The sequence below is a fragment of the Papio anubis genome, chromosome 10, assembly GCF_008728515.1.
Source record: "Papio anubis isolate 15944 chromosome 10, Panubis1.0, whole genome shotgun sequence".
Taxonomy (NCBI): domain Eukaryota; kingdom Metazoa; phylum Chordata; class Mammalia; order Primates; family Cercopithecidae; genus Papio; species Papio anubis.
In genome coordinates, this window is record NC_044985.1 from 21,908,580 (window position 1) to 21,933,231 (window position 24,652).

The 24,652-nt window shown below is 35.0% G+C and overlaps 1 protein-coding gene across 3 annotated transcripts in view; it reads left to right on the forward strand.

Annotated features, from left to right (window-relative positions):
- Positions 1-24,652, forward strand: part of THSD7B (thrombospondin type 1 domain containing 7B) — a 780,632-nt gene that overhangs the window by 645,831 nt on the left and 110,149 nt on the right. For 2 of the 3 annotated variants that reach the window (XM_031651193.1, XM_031651194.1), the window contains exon 15: positions 15,394-15,572. In XM_031651193.1, coding sequence (XP_031507053.1) covers positions 15,394-15,572 — 179 coding nt within the window. Of the gene's footprint in view, positions 1-15,393; positions 15,573-20,973; positions 23,886-24,652 lie in introns of those variants that run through there. The other variant, XM_031651195.1, reaches the window with a different exon arrangement.

Here is a 24,652-nt window from a genome sequence, read left to right on the forward strand (position 1 = left end):
AATATCATTCCATTTAAGTCGCAGTTAATTAACTTGGTAAGTTTTGGCATCCTTTTTTGGTTATTGGAGCCATGCCTGAGGAAGGTTTGGGGAAAGATACAAACTTTTTAAGGGTATGCCATGTGTTAGGCACTCTGCCCGGGACTTTGCTTATGTTGTTTCATAACATCTGTTCACCAGAGTAAAACCTCAGACTCACACAACCCACTCTTGATATAGTTTCATATTGGAAGCAATTAAAATATTTTAAATCTTTTCAGATTCTTGATGTAATACCAAGTAATACAATGATGAATCACTACGCACAGAGATCTTAAAGATACTATTTTCTCCATTCCAGCCCCACCCGATGTCCACTGCAGGGCTTTGAGCAGGACAAAATGAACAAAGTTATCTTGAAGGTCATTATCATAGATTTTGTGTCCTTATATTTGTACACCTCAAATTGAACTAAAGAACATTTTCACATCCACAGGCAATGTTCTCTGCTGAGTGCCTAATCAAACTGATACACTATTAGTCTATTTTTAATTTCAAACAATGAGAAAACCCTGAAGTAGTCTCAGGTATTGGGGCCCAGGGATGGATACACAGGGAGCTAAGGAAGCAAAGAGGAACTCCTCTGTCTCAGGAGGAAATGCACAGTGGCTCCTGGTTCTGCCTTCTGCATGGCTCCTCACTGTAGGATTCGGTTGTTCAGTTGACTCTATGTCTTTGGGTCTCCTGATTCAGCCTAACTTTCCAGTTCCTTCCATGCTTCTACCACTTTCTCTGCATCTCACATTTAAAATTCCCTAAGAGAATCTGAGTTACTGCATGTTCTCATCTCCAGTCCATGCACACCCTCTTGTTATTTTTAATTCAATTTCATAATTTCCCCTTTCAGTCTGTATCCCCAATCCTATTAGCTTCCCTCATATGTAATTTATAACCTTCCACTTCACTCTGCATCTGTTTATATTAATGTATATGTATTCCTGATATATACATATAAATATTATTTAGCTTGTGTTTTAATTTACATTTATGATATACATATTCATCTTATTTCTGATACATAATGGTAACTAACATTTATTGAGCACTTAAAATATGCTATATCTTTGTGTTCTCTTTATTCACTAATTTATTCTTATGTCAATAGTATCAGTTAAATATTATTTTTATTCTTTTGTTACAGATAAGGAAATCAAGGAACAGATAGGTTAAATAATTTGCACAAGAATGCACAGCTAAGAATGTCAGAGGCTGTTTTGTCATACACACAATTTGGTTTGAGCTTGTCCCCTATTCTGTGTATTAACTGCCTCTGTTCCTGCTGCTGTTTGTAGATTAGTTTTTATTTGGGGAGCAGTGCATGGTATTCCATCTTTTGCATCTATTTAGCATTTTACATTTATTTCCCGTTAGTGATAAATTAACAAGCCTTCATTCAATTCTTGGCCATTCAACTGATACTGTTATGAACAGTCTTATAATAGCCTCTTGTGCCACAGTATGATTACTAGATGGCTAGTAAAATAGTATGAATATAATTTACGAACAAACCATAAAACAAGAACAATAACACAAAAAAAGGTACCAAAATGTTAGTAGTTGGTAGTTGTTGAATGGTGAGAATGTTTTCTTTCTCCAATTCTTTTCTCTTTTTGCTTCCCATTTCTCATATCTCTATTTAGAATTGTACTGTTGACAAGCCCCCAGATTTTGAGTGTCAGCTGTGAAATCAAAGCCAGAGCCAAATTTCTACCTGTGTGGCTTGTGTATTGTGTCACTTAATTTTGCACACACCTAGGTATAGGTTAGTTTTACTTAATTATTTCCAATAGCAGCAAAACAAATATTTGTGCCCTGAAATTCCATAGTTGTTTCTACAGTATCTCAGTTTTCTTGAATAACACTTGAAGATTTTATCTCGTCTTTTTTCCCAAATCATCTTTTGAGGTACTAGAAAGATGAATGCAAAGTACATTCTAATCCCAGATGAAATAATCCAGCACTTTCCTGGATCAGAGCTATACTTCAAATATACACAGCTGTAGCCTTGGCAGCCCAAGCTCTGATTTGACAGCTCATGAAATCTTATCAAATGAAAATCCTTACTAATCACGTTGTCTCCCACTCCCCCCATGCATTACCGTTATTGTCTAAACAGTCGGCGTAAGGAGGTGGTCTTGCCCATGCCCTCGCTGCTCCAAGTTCATTTCTAAGGGGATGATGGTTGTAGACAAATTCCTATAAAGCTAAGTTGATTGTGAAGAACAGGAGGCAAAACAAAGGAAGCTGTCTTCAACATGTCCTGAATTATATCTCCACTTTACAAAATTATTACCAGCTGTTGAGCCTTGTGAAGTTACAGGATTTCATGCACCTTTAAAGCAAGAAGAGACATGAAAGCAACAGATTAGAGAAGTCCCTATGACTCATTTCAAAGAGCTTGGACCTTAATATAGGAGCAAGGGAGGGAACACAGGAAGAGGAACCTGATTGGTGAGGGTGGGAGGATGATAAAGATTTCAATGTAACTGTTTTTATTTAAGGTCTTACGATTTCATCCCCATCGATGCCAGCCTTCAGGCTCTGTGTTCAATAGTTTAAATAATTCTGCTTTAATTAGCAGGGAACTATTGATTGCTGTATACCAAAGTTAATCTTTACCTACTCTGTTTATTTGGCCAAGAAATAGATAAAAATTCACATGAGCACCCTACCCTTTTCTGCATGCCATAGAGGTTTTGGCCTTGAGGAGAAAACATCATTTTGGGGAAGACTTGAGACATTTGATCCTCTTAAATATGGAATTTCTCAAAATGAAACTGTATTCCCAACTCCCACTCCCATCTCATACACTGAAGATGTTATATTTTCTTTGTTAGAGGATAATACTAGTAGCAGAAATGGCTAACCTCTTGCTCCAGACCATCTGATGTACAGAACAATTTGAAGTAGATGTAATAATTACCTCCACTTTACAGAAAATCTTGAAGATTGGGGAGGTTCAATGACAGGCACAAAGTAACACCACAAGTAGTAAGTGTCCTGGTTGATTTTGAACTTAGGTCTTTAAATTTCTAAGCCCATGCTGTTATCTACCATGACACTATGCCTTTCTAATAGAAACGGTGAATTTTCACCTACTGAGTGCTCACTGTGTGGTCAATACTGTTTAATGCTCTCATTTGATTCTCGTAATAATCTTATGCAATGGGTAGTGTTATTAACCCCATTTGATAGCATTTTCTATAAAGGTCTAGATAGTATATATATTCAACTTTGTCAGCCGTACTGTCTCTGTCACTAGTCACCTCTGCTTGTTGCAGTTTGAAAGCAACCATAGGCAATGCAGAAACAAATGGGTGTGGCTCTGTCCCAACAAAACTGTATTTACAAAAACAGGTGGAGGCTGGAGTTGACCTGCAGTAGTCCTTGCGATGGTTGATAACGTTGAAGCTTAGTGGATTTAGGCAACTCATGTTTAGGTGGGATATAAGCCTAGGACAGGCTGGTGTGTATCTAAGGCTGCACTCTTGTCCATGTGTTACATTCTCTTCTTTATTATAATCTTCACTCCTCTCTCTAGTAGGTTGAATTTTGCCCCCGCAAAAGATATGTTGAAGTTCTATCCCCCAGTACCTGTGCCTGTGAACTTATTTGCAAATAGTCTTTGCAGATGTAATTAAGGAACTTGAGATGAGATCATCCTAGGTTTGGGGTAGGCTGCAAAACCAATTATTAGCGTCCTTATAAGAGAAAAGAGAAAGATTTGAGACAGAGAAACAAAGGGGAAACAACCATGAGAAGATGAAGGCAGAAATTAGAAGTATGCTGCCACAGCAAGGGGCCACCAGGAGCCACCAGAAACTGGAAAAGGAAAGAATTTTCTCCTATAAACTTTAGAGGGAGCACAGCCCTGCTGACACCTTAATGTCAGGCTTCTAGAATGTACCAAAATGAATTAAGCATATATTATGAGAGAGCAATGAGAATAATTTTTTCTTGTTTTAAGCTACCAAGTTTCTGCTAACTTGGTACAACAGTTCTGGAAAACTAACAAACGCTCTTTTTCTGTTGCTTTTTGCTTTTTCTTCAGAGGAATATTTTGGTTGCTTTTGATGCTTTTTTCTGGTTTCAAAAGCCCTCTCTGTGTGAATTAGGATTATCCACAGTCTCTTGATACTTCTGTTAGTGTAATTAGAAGATTTCTGGCTATGTAATTTTTTTAAGAAAATAAAATTAAATAAATAAATTGAAATGTCTTGACTTCTTTTCTTTATTTCTTCTTTTATTCCTTCATCCAAGGTATATCATTAAATATATAAGATATCTGTCAATTGTAGACAACAGAAGTCTAAATCTCTGGATTAGATAATGCACAATCCGTTACGAAACAAAATTATTGGCAATGGAACAAATTCTCCATTACCAGAGAGCTGTATAAATCAAAACTGTAAGTTGTATTTAATTTTACACCTTGGTGATAGTTCAAAGGTTTTTATAGTAACTTGCAAGGAGTTAATGTACTGTGAATTCATTCTTGTACATTGATTTCTGCATTAGCTCCGTGAAAGGTACAGTTCTTTGGCAAATGAAAACTTTTGGAGGTAAATTTTTTTTGTCATGTAATCCATATTCTGATTATAAATCAGAATTTATAATAACTTGTTTCATTGTTCATGATTACAAATCATTGTCTGGATGACCCTGCAGTCCAGCAAATAGAAAAATGGATTCTCATCTCTGAAGCTTGCTGTGCAGACATTGTATTACATTATGAACTTTCTTCCAGTCCACAGAGTTCTTTGGAGGAGCTAGGCTCTGAATAAAGAGTGCTTCCATGTATCTATGTCTAGATATTTGTGTTCTAGGTATTCACGATGTCTCGTGAATGCTGGTGTAGTGATATGTAGAATACTGATAGCAATAGAAGTTAATCCACCTAATGAACCTTAAACTTCAGAAACTTTATTATCATGATCCTCTTCTAAATCATTGCACCTAAATTTGCATTTATAATTTTGTCTTCTGTTTTTAAATTTTAAAGAATGCCTTTTTCGTTATATAATTTCCAGAGCCCACTTGCCTGCTCCCACCCTGGCTGGTAGTGTAGAGTCCGGCTCCTTCTGAAGATTTCAGACTAAAAAAGTTTTGACTCAACTCTTCCTAGATCCCTTCATGTGATGAGTAGGGTGAGCCTGGACAGGTAGATCTCTGTATCATCCACCCTCCTCTCCAATAACCATAGTCTCACCTTACCTTTTTAAAAAATTGGACATATGAGTAAGTTTCGGCCTTGTTTCCATTGGTAAAGCAGTCCTTAGTTTAGGGACTGTAGAGTACTGTGATGGCACATTTCATCTGAAGAGGTCCTGCTATTCAATTCCAGCCAATTGTTGCTATGCTGAAATGAGATCCCAGATGTTCCCAGATCATCCACATTTTCAAGGGAAGTCAGAAATGTTTATTTTATGTGAAATCTCCCAATTTTGCACTCTTATCCTCATAATAAATATACAAATATATAAATAAATAAGCAAATAAGTATGCAGGTAAGCAGTAGGTAAATCTGTTCTAGTCCAATATAGTGGCTGGATTCAGGTCAGAGTTTCTTTAGGGACCCTAGGAGATAAAACAAAAAGAAGAGACATACTTTTCTTCTAAGCTTATATGTTTCTGAATCCCATGAGACACATAGAGCCATGTATCTATTCATAAACTGGTGATTGCTGATGCTTAGGATTCATTGTATCAAACCTGTCTTCACAGTTGCGAAATGAAGCTGCTATTTAAAGAGCAGATTCACTGGTCATTTTGAAGGCAGTCATTTCCATTTAGATAGTATATTAGCCATGTGTACATGTCACAACTAGTTAATTATAAGTAATATCCTATCATGTTTCATTATATTGTTCTCTAACAACATGCATACCATTTTTAATTATATTTAGTGGTCTTTTAGCCTAAGGGCAAAGCATTTGCCACTTTAGAATTTTCAAATTCTCTCTTAATCAGGTGGTCTGATCTCATGCTGTCTCTTCTTCAGTCCAGTGCCACAATCAAATTTATATCAGAATTCTTAATCAATTTTCTAAGCCTCCCCAGCAAACCTCCTGCTGTGGTCTTACACCACCCTAGCCAAATTTATACTTCTCCTCAAACAAAAATTATTGTAGAGAATATTTGACTTATAAACATTTGGGGTTCATTCTCATCTTCTTAATTTAATTTGTGGTCTCTCCCCTGCCAAGATTGCCTTCCACATGCCTATTTATCAAAATTCTGCTACACTGTGAAGGTTATTTATTTTAGGTTAGGCCATGACATATGTAGAGTTGTACTTTAGGGATATTAATATTGCAGTTGATCAGACATGGAATGGATTAGAAGAAAGAAATTGGAAACCTGTAGCCCAGTTAAGGGACTATTAAAATAGTTCAAGTGAGAGATATTGAGTATCTGGCCTTGGTTGGTAGCAGCAGACTTGGAAAGACAGACATGGAATGAAACAATTGATTTACTGATCCAAAGCAGAATCTCTCATTTTGTCAATGTTATCCTAGTCTTTAATTTACATGGAAATGAGCTGGAATGAGGAAAGGCACCCAAATTTGAAAATTATTACCCTGCAATTTTTCTGCTAAAGTATCTTTACAGAATTATTTTTTTTTATCAATTACCTCCCCCAAAAACATAATAATGAAAGAACATTTTTACTCTGCTATATAGCTTTTAGTAGCAGTAAAATGTTAGTATGTCACTTTCATCATATATTAATTATTTTCCACAGAATTCTACTTCTTATATTTTTTGACCCTCATAGCATTATAAGAAATTAGAAAGGAGAAGCATAGTTACATTTTTATTTTCACACAAGGAAATTGAACTATGGAGATTTAATATTTTATCCCAGATGACATAAGGTTAGACTTTGATTTATAATCCATATTGTGAGTCCTTTTTTAAATAATAAATTATACATTTTCCTGAAATATATATATAAGCTCAACTTTTTGCAAAGTCACATCCTCGTTTGATTTGATTTGCCATTCACACTGTGCTAACTGCTGATATAGCTTAATCGTATTCTCTCAGGACACTATATTCTCAAAATATTCTAAATATTTGTTTCATTGTGCTCTTTACTTCACCTTCTGAAGATGCTTTGTTGTGCCAAGCTTGATCCATCAGGATGGGATCGGTAATGTTGCAGAAACAGACAGAACAGACTACTTCAAAGTCTCGGTGGTTGAAAGCCACAAGGTCTCTCACTATTCATGTCCATCTTGGGTTGGCTGGAGACTGCGCCAAGTCCTCATCACTCAAGGACCAGGGCTGATTGAGCAGCCAGCACCTGGAATATTGCTGGTCCTTGTGGCATAGGGAAAGAAAGAGTATGGCAAATTATGCTGCAGCTCTTAAAGCTTCTACCTAGAGGTGACACACTTCATTTCTGCTCACATTTTATTGGCTAAAACAAATGATAAGGTCACACCAAACTTCAAAGTGTGGTAAAGTGTCCAGGAACAGAACCTGAAATATTTGGGGAATAGCCTGATGAATACAAGATATGCTCAGAAATCAGCTTTCATAAATGAGAAAATGTAAAGTACAGACAGTATGGTGTAGTTTAAGGGGAAATTCTCTCAAGGCAAGAAGATGTAATGAGAAGACTTCATATAGGCCCTTGGAGCCACAGTTCTAAGAATTACTCGGTAATATTGGGTTATTTAAATCTATGTGTCTTTGTTGTATTGCAAATGCCAAGTTTATTATGTGATTAAAGCATTCAGTCACTTTAATTTTAACAGCACTTATTTGCAGTAATGGGAAAAATAGCTAGTGTATGCGCAGTCCTAATTGAAGAGTTCAGATTGTTCTGTGTCTAGTCTTCCATTTGTCTCTAATATCCTCAATATCATCTAAGAAAAAAAATATCTTTTCTCTGCCTGGAGGAACCTGGCACAAGGAAGTTAATGTTGGAAGCTCTGCCTGTAGGAACAACTAGAGATACCATTGTGATTAAATTGCCTGGACTGTTCATTTTCAAAGATCAGTTCTTTATAGGATTTGGCTGCTTGATTAGGTTAACACCGATACATTTAGTTATGGCAAGTGAAGCAAGTCAAGCCATTAGCCAAAAACCTGTGTACCGTGATAAATACTTTTCACAAGAATCTCTTAGAAAATTAAAACCATAATATATTCATATTATCTCACTTTGTCATAGAATTTGTATACATTGTTTGTATCATACAACATATGTACTTGATCATATACCACATTTTTTTCCCTCATTTATAAGAATTATCTCTTCCCAAATATGAATTAATTAGATCAAGAGCAGGGTTGATTCTCTATCTTGTCAGTCCTTTACTAAAGAGAACATTTTGGGCCATAGTAATTATTTGTTTCTACTTGATAGTGAACTATCTCAACCAAGTCTGAGTTTGAGTTCCCTTTCTACTTCTGACTATAAAATGAAGCCTTTTTCTAGATGACCTTGAATAGCTCATCTACATCCAAAATACAGTACACCAGTGAATTAGTGAATTGTAATTTAATTAAGGAAACTGGCTGACACTGAAATGGTTTTCCTGGTGGATGTAATATAATTTAATAAGTTATTGTATTACAAAAAAATTGGGTTTCAAGGAATCTAGTAAAACTTTTTTTGTCAGTTAATTGTTTGAACATTGTATGACTTGTAAATCAGCCACATTTCAGTTACCTTATCATATTGTGGGTCTAAATGAGATATTTTGTTTGCAGTACATTAGCATCATTTATAATATTTAACCTTATTTTTCTATGCTGATGGGGTTCTCTAAAAAGCAGTAAAATACTTTCTACTAGTAGACAGTACTTTCAAAACCATCTCTTAATAATTTAGAATTCTAAAAAGAAGAGATAATAACCTAGGCACTTTTTAACTATCATCTCTTAGGCCTCATAGAGACCTAAAAAAGGTTGGAAGCATCTTTTTGAGAGTATGCAACTTCTTTTCGTGAGTGGTATTTCCAAGAAAATGTATACATTCACCAATGCAAACTGGTAACTCTATTGCTTTGATTTACATTTTCGCATGCTGATGGATTGAGATTTTAAGTAAGTGTTTAACATTGTCAGTTCCTCTCTGCGTAACAATGGTAAAGTATTGATCTAACTTCTCAAATTGTCTTTCTTGACTAAGGTTAAAATAACTTTTGCAATTTTTTCCCCACCTTTCCCAAACAAATATGCCCTTTAAACCAATCTGATTTAAGTCATTGAGTACTTTTTAGTATAGTGTATTTTTACTAGATAAATAGAAAAACAATTATATTCTCGTAGTACTAAAATACATAAATAGAAAACTGGGTATCCATATGCAGAAGAATGAAATTAGACCTCTATCCCTCACCATTTACAAAAATCAAATCAAAATGGATTAAAGACTTAAATATAAGACCTGAAACTATAAAACTACTAAAAGAAAACTTTGGGAAAATGCTCCAGGACATTGGTCTGTTCACAGATTTCTTGAATGAGACCTCAAAAGCATAGGCCACCGAGGCAAAAAACGGACAAATGGGATCACATCCAGCTAAAAAGTTTCTGCACAGTAAAGGAAACCCTCAACAAAATGAAGAGACAGCCTACAGAACGAGAGAAAATATTTGCAAACTATTCATTCAATAAGGGATTAATAACCAGAATATATAAGGAACTCCAATAGCAAAAAACAAAATAATCCAATTGAAAAATAGTCAAAACATCTGAATAGACATTTTTTAAAAGAAGACATACAAATGGCCAACAGGTATATAAAAAAAAGCTCAACACCACTAATCATCAGGGAAAATGCAAATCAAAACCACGAGATAGATCACCCCAGTTAAAATGGCTACTATCAAAAAGGTAGAAACTAACAAACTCTAGTGAGGATATGGAAAAAGAAGAATGCTCAAACACAACTGGTAGGAATGCAAATTAGCACAGTCACTATAAAAAACAGTATGGAGATTTCTCAAAAGACTAAAAATAGAACTACCCTATGATTCAGCAATTTCACTGCTGGGTATGTAACCAAAAGAAAGGGAATATATCAAAGTATCAGTACTCCAATGTTTACTGCAGCAATAATCACAATAGCCAAGATGTGGAATCAACCTGAGTGCCCATCAACAGATGACTGGATAAAGAAAATATGTATATACACAATGGAATATTATTTGTCCATAAAAAGAATGAAATTGACATCCTATCATTTGCAGCAATATGGATGGAAATAGAGGAGATTATGTTACATGAAATAAACCAGACACAGAAAAACAAGTATTGGGTGTTCTTACTCATATGTGGGAGATTTGAAAAAGTATGGATCTCATGGAAGTAGTGAAGAGAATGGTGGTTCCAGAGGCTGGAAAGGGTAGTAGGGAGGGAAGGAGAAAGATAGGTTGGTTAATGAGTACAAAAAATACAGTTAGATAGAAAGAATAAGATCTAGCATTCAATAGCACAGTAGGGCAACTATAGATAACAATAATTGTTGTATATTTTAAAAAAGTAGAAGAGAACAGTTGTAATGTTGACAACACAAATAAAAGATATATGTTTGAAGTGATGAATATCCCAGTTACCCCAATTTGATCATTACACATTGCATGCTTGTATCAAAATATCACATGTACCCCATAAATATATTCAACTATTATGTATCCATAAAAGTTAAAAAGGAAAAAACATCAAATAAATTTTAAACAGCAGATTTTTAAATATTGAGAAAATCACAACATGATATTTTAACTTACAAGATTCTCCAGGATCTTAGCTTGTTCAGCATTGGAAAAAAAAAAAAAAATCTGTTTCCTTTTTGGTACTGTGTTTCATTATTTGAGCACAGTGTCAGTAGATAGAACATAAGCTGTTCAGTGAGATGTTGGCTATTACTTTATATAGCAGGAAGATATAAGTAAATTAATCTAGGTTATTTTCTCAGGATTAATATAATCAATATTTCCTACTTTTAGATCTTTCAAAACTAGATCTTAATGGGAGAAAAATGTGTTCGTACTTGACTGATGAAGGGAAAATATGCACATAAGGTAATATTCTGGGAGAGGTTGTATTAATGAGACCACCTTATTCAGAGAACTGCGCTTACACATACTTCTGTTATGCTAACTCAAAGGCTTCAGTCTTTGGGGATTAGACATATAGACTGAAAAGTCCTTTCATTCCAAGTCTCTGGGCTTCAACTCTATTTAGTAGATCATTAAATAAATAACACTAGTTGTAACATCGATAGAGATAGTATTAATGAATCCTATTCAGTGCATCTTTATCTGTAATAGGATATTTTTTGAGCATATACTATGTATAATGAATATGGTTTACAAAAGTACAAAGTTTGGTGTATTCTCCACTGATAATTCTGTAGTGACTACTTCACTCCTAATTCTATGTGCACACTGTAACTAAAATAAAACATTGAAGTATCCCTAAGCCAAGTAATAAGATGGTCCAAACAGTGTATTCTGCATATAAACTGTAGTGTAAAACACTTTTTGGTAGAAAAAACTGCTTTTTTTGGTAGCAATTAGGTTTAGATGTATGAGTGTTGCCATGAAATATTATGTAGATGGGAACAGAGATTCTGTGGTATATTTTGTGGAAATGAGTTTTTTAAACATTAGTTGGACTTCTGTAGTTAGAAATTAGAGTTTTTATGTGGCAGGTCAACCTTGTACATAGTCACATTTGATTATATTCTGTTGCCAAAAACTGTAAGTGTTAAGTATGTGGGTAAAACTAATCCTTTTGAATATGAGATAGGTATAAGAATATGCAAGTATTAATATTCCTCACTATGAATTTTCCTTTGGGGTATACTCTGGCATGAAAATAATTTTCCTGAAAAATAAATGTCACTGTTGCTTAGTCCTGTTGAATTTCAAAATTATTTTTTACTCATTGAATTTATAACCTTGACTTTCATAGAGATCCTCTGGGTTTACTTCTTATCATAGGGAAAGAAAAAAAGAAGTATTGCTACAGGCTTGCTAATTAAAATCCTTCAATATGCAAGTGTAGAAGAAAATGATTTAAAATCTCAATTAAAGGGCATCTACTTCAAAATCTGCTTTAACATAGGGTCTACATAGACTTTCAAACATTTAAAGTTTATCTGAAACCTCCTTGAATTTCAGATTTGCATTTGTGAAGTATGCATGCCATGAGAGTTAATCCCACCTAATTTCTAGTTTTCCTCTTTTTATTTGGTAGCAAATGAAAGCATTTTGTGACTCAGTTTCTCTCTAAAATTAAGTAATGTTGTGGCTTCTTTTTAATCCTTTATTTAGCTTTTACTATGTATCTAATAGTGAATTAGTAATCAAAACTCCTTAGAAATGACTGTAAAATTAACATTATGTTAGAGGATTAGTCTTTTAGGAGTGTCTATTGGAGCATTTTTTTTTCAACTCCAGAAGGATCTTTTCTGATCACTCTTAGATTTTAGTGTATTCTCTCTTGTCAATGACTATTATTGGGGAAATTTAAAGTCATTCTAATATTAATCTGAAAGAAATATAAATATTTTATATATATACATATATATTATATATATGTGTGTGTGTGTGTGTATATATATATATATATATATATAGAGAGAGAGAGAGAGAGAGAGGAAGAATCAAGGAAACAAGGTTCTGAAAGAGTCTGTAGACCAGGGGAGAAATCAGGTGGAAATGAAGAATGTTCCTTATATAGGAAAATGGACACCTTTTTCATGTTAATATGAAGAGAGAAGAAAAGAATATGAGAATGCATACAGACACATTCATAGGAAACTGAAGGAGTCCGTCCGTTTCTTGCTTTTTTTTTTGTGAAGGAAGATGTGAGGAAGATGTGAGGTCTTAGAAGTTTGAAAATAGGTGGAGGTTTGAAAGAGCTGTCTATGGAATCAGAGTGAGAAGAAAACTCAGAAGAATGGCTAAGCGGTGTGAGAAATTGGTTGAAGGTAGAGTACATATTAAAGTGTCTCCAGTGTGGTATCAGCATTTTCTTCATCTCTGTTTGGCAGCACTGTTTTAAGAACAGAGAAGGAAGACAGTTGGAGGAAACTAAGTCTGAAGTTTTTCCAGCCTGGGATGGCAGAACACTGGGATGAGGCCATCAACCAAATTGGCAAGAGAGTGGTTAAAGTAATGAACCAGGGAGGCTAAGCTGGTTAGGAAAATAACTAATTTTTGCACAAGCAAAGGCTTGTGCAGAAGATGGAGTAGTCTGTGTAGGTGTAATTTAAGATAGAAGAGATGGGAGGGTGGGAGGAGCAATAAGTTTGGTAGGCAGGCCTCAGAATCACCTGAATGTGTTTAAAAATGACCCTTTCCTGCATCCCATCCTCTGAGATTCAGGCAGAATTGGTCTATGGTTGGTCCTGGGGAATGGACATAGATTTTACAGACGAGGTTGTAAACCATTGTTTAGAGTCTTTTATAAAGAATGCTTTTTTTTTTTTTTGGTTTTGTTTGTTTGTTTGTTTTGTTTTTGTAAAGTGTGTTGACATTTTATTATAAAGGCAATGGGGATTTGGCAAAGGTTTCAAAAAAGGAGTAATAAAAGTTATTTTGTATTTTAGAAAATGATCTTTTTTCCCCCCCTCAGAGTAATTGACAGATACCAAAACAGAACAATTAAGAAAAAGAAAGGCAGACTTGTGGAGAGAATATGTCATTATTCTGGGGCAGAAATGGTGCGATCTTGAATTAGGGCCTGACAAAGGAGTTGTAGAATGTACAACTTGTTTGTTTTAATATAAGGATTTGTGATACATTTTAATGTTTGTGTAGAATGATGGAGGAGTGTCTAAGCTAACTGGAGATATTTATTTTGGATAACTTCTTAGCTTTTCCATTGTTGCATAAAATAATAACACCGACTTCACATCTCAAAACAATCTTTATTATCTCACAGTTTGCATGGGGCTGAAGTTCAGACACAGCTTCTCTGGATTCTCTGCTTAAGGGCTTCACTTGGTTAAAATCAAGGTGTGGGCTGGGGTTGAGATCTCAGCAGAGGCTTGGCTGGGGAAAGCTCCTCTTCTGAACTCCCTCATGTTTTTGGCAGAATTTATCTCCATGCAGCTGTGGGCCTGAAGGCCCTGTGTTCCTGCTAGCTGACAGCAAGGGGCTACCCTCAGGTCCTAGAGGCTGTTTGCAGTTTCCTGTCATGTGACCATGCCATCAGCATTTCATAGCATGGCTATTTTCTTTTTCAAGGCCAGCAGGAGAATCTCTCTCTCTCTACACAAAAGGACCCAGGCCCTCTTTTAAGGTTCTTCACCCGATTAAGCCAGGCCCACCTAGTATATCGCAATCTGATTAACTGATATGGTATATTAATCATATCTGTAAATTCCCTTCACCTTTGCCATATACCATAACCTAATAATGGGAGGGACATTCTGTCACATTCACAGTTCCTTCCCACAGTCAAGCAGAAGAGATTATACAGGCATGTACAACAGGATACAGGAATCAGATGATGCTGCAGTTAATTGGGAAAGGAACACAAGAGAAGTATAAATTTTTAGGAAATTGGTGGCCTCAGTTTTAGACATGTTGAATTTTCAGTAAATTGGGCATCAAATTAGAGTGGTTCAGTAGATGGTACAGAATTTAGTGGAGAGATCTGCATTGGAAGTATATATTTGATAGTGATTATTAGAGGTGATAGTTAAAACAGTGAGATTACCAGAGAAAGACTGTAGCAAGAAGTGGGCTGAAGACACAAGCAAGGCCAAGTAAAGCTAGAACTTCTAAAGCTGTACTTCAACCCACATCTCTTGATTTCAGTGCAATATCCCATTATACAACTTTTTGCTATTGTTCTACTGTCTTCTTTCAATAATATCCCACTCTTCCTAATCTGTGGTCCCCTGTCTGTCCTCTTCCCATCCCCAAGTCACATTACAGAATCAACATCTTTTTCAGTGAAAGCCTTGCAGATCATAGACCCTTAAGAAAGATGGACTCTTTTATGAACCCTCTTCCAGACAGTGAATTGTAGGAATCATAGGATGGAAAACACAAAGCCCAGTGAGGGGAGATAGCACCATCTTTAGCTCTGAGCTACCTCATTCCTTCTTATCAGAAACCAGAACTGTGTACTTTTTCCTGTTCCTTTCATCCAAAAATTGCCTACAAAGTAAACAGAATGGCACAAATTTGAATGCAGATGTCATATTTATTTATTTCTTAAAACTTTGGTCTGTTTATTTGAGTACAAAATTATTGAACCTACTACAGCAATATTGTTGAAAAATCCAAACTGTGATCATGGAAATAGAAAGTGAATTTGATCAGTACATTTTAATCAGACTTTCCTCTCTTCTCTTAAATCTTTTTCTGTTAGGTTACATTCAAGAAAAATGTGTCATACCCTGCCCATTTGATTGCAAGTTAAGCGATTGGTCTAGTTGGGGGTCTTGCAGTTCATCTTGTGGAATTGGAGTGAGAATTCGATCCAAATGGCTAAAAGAAAAACCTTACAATGGAGGACGACCATGTCCCAAACTGGATCTCAAGAATCAGGTAAAGTACATGAAGCAACAAATAAAAAGCTAAAAAAGTTATCCTCATCATTATTTCCCATTGAAATTGAAGGTCATTCTCTTATTACAAGGAGCTCATGAAAAGTTATCACAATATCAGAAGAAGGATTAAGGGGGCCAAAATTAAAATAATAGTATTAGTAATCGAAGCTTGGCCCCCTCCAGATAATGCTGAGACAAACTTGATATCCTTAGCAGTAATAATATTTACAAAATCAAATCAAATTGATATTTAAATGATCTTAAGCTATAATTTTGATATTTTAAAAGTTGGATGTATATATGTATATGTGTGTGTGTATATATACACATATATATTTCAACATAAGTAATAATGTTGGGAGAGTATCACTTACATCATTCATGGCAATATGATTAGTGGCCTTATCCATCAACTCCAAAAATGGTGTTCTATTTTTCTTTCACCTAACACTTTATCCTAATGTTTTTCATTCTCAATCTTGCCAAATCTTCCACAAGTCTATAAATCTCTTTTGAACTAGTTCTCTACCTGCTTTCTCAAAAATCATAGATATTTTCATAAATAAAACCCTGATAGATCCCTTTCCATATACATGTCTAATGAAATTGCCATCCTAAGCAATCAAAGTTGATTAGAGTATTTCAGTTGGCTTTGTACATATAATAGAGTCTAAGATTTTGTTAAGAATTATAATAAAGGACTCAAATTTCTCCCATGATTGCATACTGATTATTAGATTAGGACTGATATTACATTAATCAATTGACTAAGTTGAGTACAAGATGATTTTGGTTAAAAGTTTTTAAAAATTTTTAGACAGGTGAAGTGTGTCTAATATGAGTTGGTGGATCCTCTGTAATTGGGAAACTTAAGAGAATAGCTACACATGCTTCTATTACTAATTGTAGAATATGAATTTCTACCCTCTCAATTCCATTCACTCTATGCATGCTGCTTAATGTAAGGAAAATCTCATATGTCTTTTCTTAATTAATTTTAATAGCATGTTTATTACTGTTCAGGCTTGAATAATATGTGTCAATTCAAGACCAATCTCTTTAGCTATTTTTCCCTAAGTTTTTATAAAAGACATATAACTCACTGAAATTTAAAAAAAAATTTCAACAAGATATGTTTAAGTTCTAAAACAGAGCATAGTTATTATGCTAGTCTTGATTTTTAAGGTTATATGATAAAATAATGACCGTAGTTTATTCTCTTAAAGAAGATATGAACCTTTTAGGGAAAACAAAGCAGAGGATTATAAAATCAATGTAAAGGTTGAAAAAAAAAAACCTTGCAAGATTTTGGTGACTGGAGAGTAAAATATGATTAGTGAAAACAGGAGAGAAATAATTAACGCAGAGATAGTCTGAAGAGATAAGCCTTACAAAGAAAGAAATAATGCAGGTTTATGTTCAGGAGGGAGACTTTGAGGGAAATACTCTGTATAAAGACTATTTGCCCATCCCTGGGGGAATTTTCTGGGCATTTAAAATGAAAAGAATTAAGCACTTATAAATAATGTATGATAATTTTTTTGTATCTTCCTCAAAACCATCAATGAAAGCTAAGCCTTGATAATACTAGTGTTAAACACTCATTTTAATATGCTAATTTCATGAACTAGGAAATTATCAAGAGAATAAAACGATTTTATTTGAACTCTGACTTTCAGACTTTATTCTCAGTATGTGAAGGCAAATGTATAGACATATCTATAATATTTGAGAGTAAGAATAAGATAAAAATAACTCATTTTATGAAGGGATGACACAACAGTATTTGGGTGCCTGTTGTGTCTTAAAATAAACTTGTTCTAAACAATTTATTAACATGTAGCACTTATACCCTTGGGAAGTTGTACAAACTAGAAATTAAATCAAAGTTCAAGAATAATCACATCAATTCAATAAGTGAAGGTAAGTCTGTCTGTAGAGGGTATTTCTAACTTTTGAGTTCCAGAAGGCAATTGCAGCCTTCCAAAGATATTTTCTTTTTGTTTTTTCTTGATGCTCAAAAAAGAATCCTGAGTTTTAATGATCAGAAATAGAATTTAGTTTGACTTTTATTTTGTTATAAAGAGATTTCAGATATCAAGTATGTATGTGGCTAAATTAAGAACCTCACCCCAATCCGTATATCTTAAAACAATTTTGTTTATTGTAAATTGACAATATGGGGGGTACAAAATGATGTGTAATTTATGAGTACAGTGTGGAAAAATTAAATCAGGCTAGTTAACATATCTGTTACCTCAAATACTTTTTCTTCTCTGCTAAGAACATTTGAAATTTACTTCTTTTCTTTTTTTTTTGAGACAGAGTCTTGCTCTGTCGCCCCGGCTGGAGTGCAGTGGCACGATCTCTGCTCACTGCAAGCTCTGCCTCCCAGGTTCACGCCATTCTCTTGCCTCAGCCTCCTGAGTAGCTGGGACTACAGGCACCCACCACCATGCCCGGCTAATTTTTTGTATTTTTAGTAGAGACGGGGTTTCAGGATGGTTTCAATCTCCTGACCTCGTGATCTGCCCGCATTAGCCTCCCAAAGTGCTGGGGTTACAGGTGTGAGCCACCACGCTGACTTAAAATTTATTTTCATAGCAATTTTGAAATGTATAATACACTATTATTAACTACATTTACCATGGTATGCAATATATCTCAATTGAAAGTAAAATGTATTTCTCCTGAGATTTTGTGCCCTTTAAGCATCATCTCCCCTTCCCTCGACTTCCAGCCTTTGATTACCACCATTCTACTCAGTGTTTCTATGAACTTGATAGTTTTGGATTCTACATGTAAGTGAAAGCATGCAGTATTTTTCTTTCTGTGTCTGGATTATTTCACTTATAAGGTTTTCCAGTTGCATCCATGCAGTCTCAAAGGGCAAGGTTTCTTTCTTTTTAAGGTTGAATAGTATCCCATTGTGTATCTATATCACATTTTCTTTATCCACTCATCTGTTGATGTACACTTAGGTTGATTCCATAATTGACTGTTGTAAATAGTGCTGTAATGAGTATGGGAGTGCAGACATCTCTTCAACATACTGATTTCAAATTTTTGGAGTAAGTACCCAGAATTGGGATTGCTGGATCATATAATGCTACTTTTAATTTTTTGAGGAATTGCCATATAATTTTCCATAATGGCTTTACTAGTTTACATTTGCACCAAATGTGTATAAGGAATCACTTTTCTCCACACATACTTTATATCTTATCATGAGTTAATTGATCAGGACAATAAGTAATAAGTCCTCTCTCTCACTCATAAGTTTTTGAAATAATGTAGTGAAAAATCCTAAATTTAAAAGAAATTATCTTCAGAGCCATTCTATCTATCTATCTATCTATCTATCTATCTATCTATCTGTGTGTATGTGTCTGTGTGTGTGTATAAGTATGTTTTTGGAAAGATCTCTGTGGTGACTTCATTATATATTTGTTCTTATGTATAGTAGAATCCCATGTGTATGTTATACTTTATATAGAGCTTTGTTTGACGTTATTCATATTTTCGTAATTCATATGACGATAAATTGGGTTGTCAGCAATTTTCATTTTAAAAAAATATTCCCCAGCTTCTATTATTTATGGCAATTCTTTAGAGGAGGCCACTATTTGTTTCTCTAGGCTAGGCATATGGTATATTTAGAGTTATACCCACTGAGACTTTTTTATAAAGTTCAATTTTACTGCTAGCTTTAGGTTATTCGTCTCCTGTCCAATTTGTTTTAGTTTTCGATTTACTTTCCTATTTTTGGAACCAGATTAATACCCTATTGCATTTTTACCCATAAGTAAGAGCTTTGAAAAAAAGGTAACCAAATTATAACATTAAGAGAGGAACACATCTTTACTATTTGGGCATGAGGAGGATACATTATGTGTTAGATTGAGCCTAACATACTGTTCATAAAAATCTTGAATTTTGATGTGTGTGTGTGTTTATGTAAATGTCAGTATACCTGCATATACTTATTCATTCTCCTCCACTGTTTCTCTTTAGAATATGAGGTCTTTTTGAGGGCAAGGGCTGTCTTTCTACTTTTGCAACTCATTCCAGCCCCTGTACATTATCTTGTGGGTTGTCAAATTGTATTCACTGGAAACCTTATTTAAAAGGTAGCTTTCTGTCTGGATGAGTGGTGCCTAGTTCCACAGAAATTAAAAAATATATTAGAACTCTGGTCTCTTATGCTGTGATTTGTCATTAGAATTCTCATAAATGCGAGATCTTTTAGAGGAAAGAGATCAGAATCTCCAAATTATTATTGCCCAAAGAGTCTTTCAAAATTTTCCTGGAGCATTTTGGGTGTTTCATTCCCCATTGCAATCTAACATAACAATATAAATGGGAAGGTTGCTATTACGTACACATGCTTCTCATAAATTGGTCTGAATCTGTTAGTGAAATCAGCATTTATCATCTTTCATAAATGCCTCCTTTTTAAACCAAAACCTATCACCATGATAGCTCTTTCTCTAGAAGTGCCTAAATGACAGCAATACTCGTGTAGCTTTCCGCTAAGTGTATTTGTGATGCTAAATACTTTGAACATGCAGCTTGTCCAAAGCTCTTATCAAGGCATAAAAGGTCTTCTAAATAGTTTATTGTATTATCAGGTCAGTTGGCTAATGTCCTTGACTCAGCTTTGCATATTAAAATACCTAATATATTTTAATTTTTCAGTCTCTAATGTGTTGAGTCGATTTAAGTGCACTTGCACTGTACATTTTTTGCTACATATTTTTTTAATGTTGCCTAATAGAAAATTAAATATGAGGACATTACATTTACATTTCCCTTTGTGAGTTCTTCACACGGTTGAAACCAAGGGAGTTCCAGAAATCTTTATATTTTGTTTATTAATTGCAAAGCACTATGTTCAGTTTGTTTGAATAAAAATTTTGTATCAAGATTACCTGTACTTTTTATAAGTACATGCTATTTAAATGCATTTTGAAAATATTTTTATTATGTTTGCAACTGAATGAGAGAATATAAATTAAATATGTGTGTTCTCTAGAAACAATTGCTATTTTAAAGGCGTGTCTTCTCCCCAAAGACAGGTGCTCTAAATTTGGAAATGAGTAATGTAATAAATTTTATTTTTCGTAGCAGGGTAATGATATTTTTAAGAATTTCTTCTTTCCAAAGATACACAAATATATTTTAGAATGAAGATAACTTTGGAGTGAGAACAGTTTCTATGGAGAAGTAGCTTATGCTCATTCTGATCCTGCTTCATTAACTATATTAGCAGCATGTTGGGATGTGAAAATAAGATAACTGTCATTCTATTACAACGTTTGTTTACCCAGAAATATATGACTATGCTTCAGATTTAATTTGGTTTAATCAGTGTTGGCCTCTTGCATCTTTTCGACCAGCCCAACTCTCTGATCCTGACCTAGGCCTGATCATTCCTGGCAGACTGCTGCTCACTTTGGACTTAGAACTTTGGCAGGAGCCCCAGACTTTATTGGAGCAAGAAGTCATCTTCCTGGGTATCCATATGGAAGGCAGCCCAAACCGATCCACGATTGAGCACATTCAGGTGCACCATTCTTACATGCAGAGGGGAGGTTGGTGGTTTTACCTTGGATAAGAACTTGTTTTAAATATGAACCATCACGTGCCATATAATTAAGGGCTGCAGTGATTTATTACTCAGGGCTGTTTGGGAGGATTTAATTTAGAAGACGAAACCTCTAAAACATTTTACCTCTCTCTGACATAGTAATAATCCCAAAGCCCAGGCATGTACCCTATCTTGGAGGTGGCATAAAATGCCTTATATAAGCTGGTGTTCTTCCATTTGTATCCTTTATGCCGGTCAGCTAGCCCTGACTCTGTGCTCTCAAGTTGTGGCATTGCGCTAATTGAGCTGAATGGAGCTCAGAGGAGAGGCAATTTTTCTTTTTTGTTCTTGCCCTTTCGCCATTTCCAATAAAAATTGTTTTCTTCTCCTCAAGAGATTCCTCTCCCCCAACATTTGTATCCACACACACTCTATTGTAGATCATTGCAAAGTACTACCCCCTCAGGCTTGTTAAATCTTTTGAATCTTTGATTGTTATTCTTGCGAGCTGTCAGAATCAATCATGAGAAGCAATTTTCCTATATCTGTTGTCTACTTAGTCTTACATTTTACTATATTTTTTCATACTGGGTATTGCTACTCTGCATGCATCCAAACTCCCTTTTAGCTGTTTTTCGAGGTATTTGCTATGTACCTCTAGAATGTTCTCTTCTAGGCTGGCTTGTCAAATGTCCCTAAGGCTGCCCTTGGGCAGGGTTGTCAGGATTGGCTGGAGACAGCTATAAAATTGTGAAGCTGGCAAATTTTGTCTAATTTTGCCATTGGAAGTCTTTTACTGTCCTACCATATCTCATATTATCCCTAGTCCCTTAACTCCTAAAGCCCTGAAATATTAGATAACATTAGCTTCAACAGGAAAATCAAGTCATCCTGTTTGTAATTTTGCAAAACTGTCTTCTTAACCAAATGCTTCAAGTAGAAATTCCCAAGTAGTTTTCTAGAAAAACGTTACAACCTGCTTTTCAAATTTTCTCTGAATCGGTCTGCCATTTAAGCTTTAAATAGAGAATGAAAAGCTCTCCCCTCCTTTTAGGCACTGAAATAATAAGGATCTGATTTTAACTATGTGTGTAAAGTTTTTATACTAAATGTACTAGAGGACTTTAAAAAGTTTGTGGAAAAATAGAATTAACAGATAAAAATAAAAAAAGATAAACTTTTTCAACATAAGCTCCATCCAGGTCAAGACCCTTCTGTAAGTGATGATACTAGCCATTTAGTTCATCCCTAAATAACTGAGGGTTCTGGACATTTAACCATGTCAATGCAATCAATCATTTTTTACATTATTAACTAAAGAAAAATGGGTACATTTCAAGTTCTTTTTAAGATTAGAAAACAAAAAACAAGTTAGAAGAACCAAATCAGGACTGTAAGTGGATGCCTAATGATTCCTATGAAAACTCTCACAAAATTGCTCTTGTTTGAAGAAAGGAATAAGCAGGAGCATTGTTGTGATAAAGAGGGAATCTCTAGTGAAGGTTTCCCAGGGGTCTTTCTGCTAAAGTTTGTATTATTTTTTTCTCAAAACGCTCTCACAATAAGTGGATGTGATCATTCTCTGAACCTCCAGAAAGTCAACAAGCAAAATGCCTTGAGCATTCCAAAAAACTGTTGTTATGGCCTCTGCTTTTGACTGGTCTGCTTTTCCTTTGACTGGACCACTTCTCCTCTTGGTAGCCATTGCTTTGATAGTGCTTTGTCTTTAGGATAGTACTGATAAAGCCATGTTTCATTTCCTGTTACAACTCTTTGAAAAAATGCATCAGAATCTGGATCCCACTTTTAAAAACTTCCATTTATAGCTCTGCTTTTGTGTGCAGCTAATCTGGATGCAACAGTTTTGGCACCCATCAAGTGGAAAGTTTGCTCAAGTTTAATTTTTTTTAGTCAGCATTGTGTAAGCTGCAGCAGTTGAGACATCTATAGTGTTGGCTATTGTTTGTACTGTTAGTCATCAGTTACCTTCAATTCAGGCACTACCAAGATAAAATTTTTCCTCAAAAATTGATGTGGATGGTCTGCCCGTTTGGGCTTCATCTTCAACATTGTCTAATCCCTTCTTAAAATGAGTTATCTTTTTGTAAACTGATACTTTATTTGGGGCACTGTCTCCATAAACTTTTCATAAAGATCAATGATTACACCATTCTTGTACCCAAGATTCCCCATAAATTTGATTTTTGTTCTTGCTCTAGTTTTAGAAGAATTCATGTTGCTCTGATGGGATTCTTTTCAAACTGATATCTTTCTTAATGCATCAAACTAGATCCTGTCCAGACATGTTGTAAGAAGTTAATATGAGTTTATTTTGGTGCAAAAAATTTTGAAATCTCTGTGTAATTTTTTCACCATACACATTTTCCATGAACTTTTTAAGGACCCCTTATAATAGTTTGAAAATTAAATCCAAACAGATGGGAGTACAGTATCTTTTAAAAAAAAATTAAAAAAGAAATTTCCTAATACCATTTGAGAGTAAGATTCTAAATTGCATGCTAAGTCTCCCATTCTTTAGATTTTTTCAAACTTTATTCCAATATTAAGATAAAGTAACAGAAAGCAAGTGACCTATACATTGTCACAGGTTCCTGCAGAAAAACATTTCTTAAAACATGATTTTATTTTTATCTACATGACTTAAGATTCAAGATAAAAAGACTGGATATGGTGGCTCAAGCCTGTAATCTCAGCACTTCGAGAGGCCGAGACAGGCAGATCACTTGAGATCAGGAGTTCAAGACCAGCCTGGCCAACATGGCAAAACCCCATCTCTACTAAAAATACAAAAATTAGCCAGGGGTGGTGATGGGTGCCTGTAATCCCAGCTACTTGGGAGGGTGAGGCAGGAGAATCGCTTGAACCTAGGAAGTGGAGGTTGCAGTGAGCCGAGATTGTGCCACTGCACTCCAGCCTGGGTGACAGAGTGAGACTCTGTCTTTAAAAAAAAAAAAAAAAATTCAAGATAAAATTAATCTCTCTGAGGAGCCTATCTAAGTCTTTTGAAATCCAGAGTTTATTGATCGTAACCATTATTGGTCATAAGAATGGAAAAATCACTGGGATTGGGAGGAGATTGTTATAAAAACAGCTTCCCAGGCACCTGCTCTGGAATCTGTAGTTTAGTACACTCAGAGCAGATCAAGGAAGGTGTATTTGCTAAAACAAAAATGGTTTATTTTTGCTGGTTCTTCTGATCAGGCAGGTTTGTGAATACTATCAGGGTTAAGATTCTTGCCCAGTAAAGTCATCATTTCTTCTGAAGTCAGCCATGGAAAAACTTTTCTCTGCAGTTGACTTAGCCTATCCTTTCTAATTCAAACAATGGAAGAAATCACTCCTTATTTGCATAATACCATACTCAAAGCAAATCTGTGAGGACCCTTCCATTTACGGAAGAGGAGACTAAGGTTTAGAGGATGTAATAGCTTGTCCAGTGTCACCCACTGGTATATTAAGTGGTTAAG